At 36.5% G+C, this 4,868-nt stretch overlaps 1 protein-coding gene across 1 annotated transcript; it reads right to left on the minus strand.

Moving 5' to 3' along the window:
* Positions 1–2,966: 2,966 nt before the first annotated feature.
* LOC140158208 (kin of IRRE-like protein 1) lies at positions 2,967–3,963 on the minus strand. The gene has a single exon (XM_072181332.1). It carries the CDS (start codon positions 3,884–3,886, stop codon positions 2,969–2,971), a length of 918 nt encoding a protein of 305 aa, XP_072037433.1. The 5' UTR covers positions 3,887–3,963; the 3' UTR covers positions 2,967–2,968.
* Positions 3,964–4,868: the final 905 nt, after the last annotated feature.

The following is a 4,868-nucleotide window of genomic DNA, read 5'->3' on the forward strand; positions in this document are numbered from 1 at the left end:
TATTTTGTCAAAAGTGCCCTTAAGGGTGGTCTTAACCCTGGAATTATGGAAACTTTCGGGCTTCATAACTGCTAAATTATTAGTCTAAAGAATATAAAAGTATACATTTTTAGACTGGAAATGACTTGCTGAATTCATCTGTGAGGTCCAATTTGGGCCAAAATTCTCATTTTGGAGAAAATCCCAAAAACAGGTTAATTATTAATTTTAAAAACTAGATAAAAATATCTAGGGACCACTTTTTTACTTTTTTGAATTTTGACCAACTTTGAGAAATTTGCACCAAAAATGGTCAAAAAATGCAAAAATAAAAAAAAAATCATAAAAAAGCCTGATTTTCGCCCAAATTTCAAATATTTTTTTTGGTGAAGTTGGTCAAAATTCAAAAAAATGAAAAAACGCTCCCTAGATATTTTTATCTAGTTTTTAAAAATCAATAAAAAAATTTTTTTGGCCAAACAATTTTTTTGTTACGTTGCACGAAAAAAAAAAAAAAAAAAAACTGTTTTTTAGGATTTTCTCCAAAATGAGCATTTTGGCCCAAATTGGGCCTCACAGATGAATTCATCAAGTCATTTCCATTCTAAAAATGTATACTTTTATATTCTTTAGACTAATAATTTAGCAGTTATGAGGCCCGAAAGTTTTCATAATTCCAGGGTTCAGACCAACCTTAAAAGCGCTCAATTAGGACAAATTATAAAGTAGGTATAGAGAAAGTCAACATCCGAAACATCCCCGTTAAAAAAGATACAAGCAGCACAATCAATAAGCTTGGTAGCTGTGCATAAATCATGAGCTTATAGCCAAAGTGACCATAATGACTGCAAAGATGTTTTTAATCGGAGATATCAGTGACGGCAAAATATAAATGCAGAAGTGAAACTAAAACCGATAGAACATTGTAAAAGGTACAGATTCACTAATTAATCCTAAAGGGTGCCCCATAATAATCTATAGCGGGAAAGTTGAATATTAATTGGTTTGAAAAGCATTGCTATTGGTCGTATTGATTTAAATCCAAATGCAACATATTATTTAGCTTTCTTAGGAATTTTAGATTTAAAAAAATGGACGTTTCTAGTACAAGTTATAGACTTTCGGGTTAAAATTGTAAATTTCAAGTATTGATAAATGACCTACTTTGAAAAAATCCCATATCAAGAATTATTCAGCCCTATATCTGTGCCAAATTTAGCTGTTCCTATAAATAAAATTTATGATTTGTCCAATATATTGAACTGGATGATAGCGATAAAGCACCCATAATTAATGAGTCCGCTATAAATTACGCACATCCAATGATATCAATGTCACGCCAAAACGATCAAGCTATTTCAAAGAAAGTTACAAGATAAGTAGGTGACAATTGTGCCAATGCCAAATAACTTATTCAACCTGTTCAATCATGGTGAGTACCGCGGACAATGGGGCTTGATACGGTAAACGTTGACCATGTTGACAGAAAATGGCAACTTATGAGATGCATCATGTGTACAAACCAATAGAATAGCAACTTCTGAATTTCCACCGGTTTTATAGTTTTATCACTTAGTTGTTTTTCCGTCACTATATCATGTATATCTCAGGTTAAAGAAAACATATTTGCGGTCACTATTGTCATCTTGATTTTCGGAATCAACGTTCACTTTGGCTATAAAGCTCTTTAAGGTCCTGTTTCACGAACTGATACCTCATCTATTGTGCTAACTGTAAGTTGTATATCCAGGGATCTTTGCATCCCAAACATTTGAAAACAGTCCTTACTATGAATGGTTACACAAGTTTGCTTGAGTTGGGTGTAGGCTGCTAGGTGATATTCATTACTTTGACAGTATTTTGAAATTGGTATTACAGCCTTAGGCCTAATGTACGATCTTTTTAAATTTTTAGATTTTTCTTTTTTTCTTCCAAAATGATAATATATGCAATCATTATGAAAGTTCCCAATACATTTGGACGCGAAAAACATTGGGAATTTGCAAAGAAACAACATCATAAACTTCACCTCTATCACTCGAAACATCTCGCACTATTTGGATTAGGACAGCGAGTGCGGCCTCAGTGTTAGTCTCCTACGCGGCCAGTTTGGTTACGTTCGCGTAACCTAGCTAGTTTTGTAGGCGACTACGGATTGCGATCGGGGCCGCCCTAAAGTCATAATCTAAAACATTATGATTTTATGTCGGACCAACAGAAAATCATCCCGTTTTACTACAAATAGGGCGAATTTGACAGTATGCTCATAAATTTAAGTTAGAACATGTGTAAGTATTACAAATATGCCAAAAATCGGGTTTGAAAAAATAAAGGTAAATTCTGAAAAAGATCGTACATTAAGGCTTTAATTAAGACCACACTTATTATACAGAATCACATTTTTAATTTTGAAAAAAAAAAAATTTTTAAGTGCATCAGCATTATGTTTACCAAGGTGATCCAGAGTGGTTATAATATTTAACTGTTGATCCAGAGTGGTTATAATATTTAACTGTTGATCCTTCGCCTGATCTAGTTCTACGGTTATTGTTCCTCGACCGTGTGTACATCGCTGTAAGGGCAATGATGACGCCGATAGCAATTCCAGTAACGGCTGCTCCAACAATTGTAGCTTTCACAGAATTCTTTGATGGTTCACCCATTCTAGGATCCTCCATTGGACGGGGATTTCGTCTTGATTTGGGTGGTCGGTTTGGATTCCAAGTTGAACGTGGTGGGACAGGTCCATGTCTGGGTGGTAATGTTGGTGGTACTGGATTACCTGGTGGAGGGTTAGGATTGGGATTTAGTCTTGGATTTGATCTAGGTGGGACAGGTCTAGGTCTTGGATTAGGTCTAGACGTAGGTGGTAATGCTGGTGGTACATTATCTACCACTGTTATTAGACTGTGAGCAAACGTTGTATATCCATTGATATCTGTGCCTTGACACGACACACGTGCTCTATTCATATCCATCGTTATTCCAATCACACGCAATTTTTCTCCAGAATTTCCAAAGGGAATATATACGGACTACGCACAAATATATGACCATTAATAGTCCAAAGGTAGCCGTAGTTCCCTTTCTTGTTTGGTACGCACGAAAAAATCATGTTGTTTCCAGTTAATACTGAAACTTGTGGTCCAGGAGTGATGGAAATTCCCAGTGCTGTAAGAGGATTTACTTGGCACATACGCGGGTACCTTGGTCGAGATGGGTGATCTTCTTGACAGCTTAATACTAATCCAACATCATTGGCCGTCAAAAATCTAGTATGTTGTATTGTTCCATCAAGTCCCCATTTACCAATCCATTTGGTGCCTGTATACCATCTGACTTTCCCCATAGGATTGCCGCCTCTAGTGGTGCAAGTGAATGTGACATTCATTAAAGGTAACACACCCGTGGAAGGACTCATTGAACAGAGTGGATATCCAGGATCAGGATACCTTCCAATCGCTAGAATGCCACCTCGTTTGCGATTAGTGATAAGTGCAGGATCAGCATGTCCTTCATAGTATACACATTCATAAGTAGCTTCATCCGAGTTTCTAACATTGGTAATTTGTAAATTATATTCGCCATTACTGCGATTACCTAGAATAGAGTACCTCCTCCGACGATCTGTATCCAGTGATGGATATAATAAATACTCGGAGCTGATATTTTGTTGTCCAGCAACACCAGCAAGTTTATAATTCCACGACACCTCGCCTTTTCCATACCGTACTCTTCTAATAGCACAAGGAAGTGTAACAGTTCCACCTAAATCTGCATAAACGTCTTTTGGTTGTTTTCTAAACTGTGCTTCGCTCAACTCTATGTGACATAGACATAGAAAAAGACATACGAATAATCTAATACGCCGTTTCATCACAGTCAAAACGGACGACAAACTTTCCATGATTATAAAATTCAAGTTCTCGAAGTATTTTCCAAGTATAGCCTACAGGACGTTTCTTCAAAGCGTGGTTTGTGACAAGAGCTTGAAACTAATTCTAACTCATTGTTTTTTGTGTTAATATAAGTACTTTCGTAAACCTTCTGCTCTGCCAAATTTGACAGTTATACAACTAGTAGATTAAAAATAGAAAAAGAAAGAAATAAAGTGCATCATTAATCGTTGCTTGCCAATAATCTCCTAATGGACGCTTCCATACTAGTTGCCAGAGATGTTAACGCTTTGTTGTAATTGAGCTATAATAAGGACACGAGTCGAAGCTTTGTAAGACAATAGCCATAACTTCTTTCCTTAATAAAATTCAATCGGTAAATGTTTGAAAATCTTGGCCTTATTTTTAAGTTTAATTGAAAGATTGCTGCTGTTTTAAAGCTGGCTATAAGCAAATACATAGCAAATTATTTAAAATGCAGTATGTGCGAAAGTCTACATTCGCGTGTAAAACATTAATGACAGCCTCTTAAGTAATCCACCGTAACGTTTAACCTGTAAAGTCAACAGTTATATATTGACCTGGACAAAACTCCGCCCATATTTCAATTGCCATACTCCTGTTAAAACCAAGCTATCAATCCTTAGCACGAAATATTTCGTGTCACCAATAAAACCAATTGTTAAGATTATATTGCATACTGGGCGGTTACCCATATTTGGCGGTTCTCGGGTGTCGCGATTACCTGGCTGATGGTGACTGCACCACCACCAAGTTTTATGCCATACGACAGTTTTCACTTATTTGACCTCAGATGACACCTGGTGACCCCGAAATGACCTCTATATGTTGACTCCACCCACCAAGTTTCATGCTCATATAACAGCTTTTACTAATTTGACATCAGATGACCCCTGAGTGACCTCAGATGACCCCAAAATGACCTTCCAAAAATTTGAGCAAATTAGGAAAATGTGTCCCCTGTAGCACTAC

This window comes from Amphiura filiformis, chromosome 8, assembly GCF_039555335.1.
Source record: "Amphiura filiformis chromosome 8, Afil_fr2py, whole genome shotgun sequence".
Lineage (NCBI taxonomy): Eukaryota > Metazoa > Echinodermata > Ophiuroidea > Amphilepidida > Amphiuridae > Amphiura > Amphiura filiformis.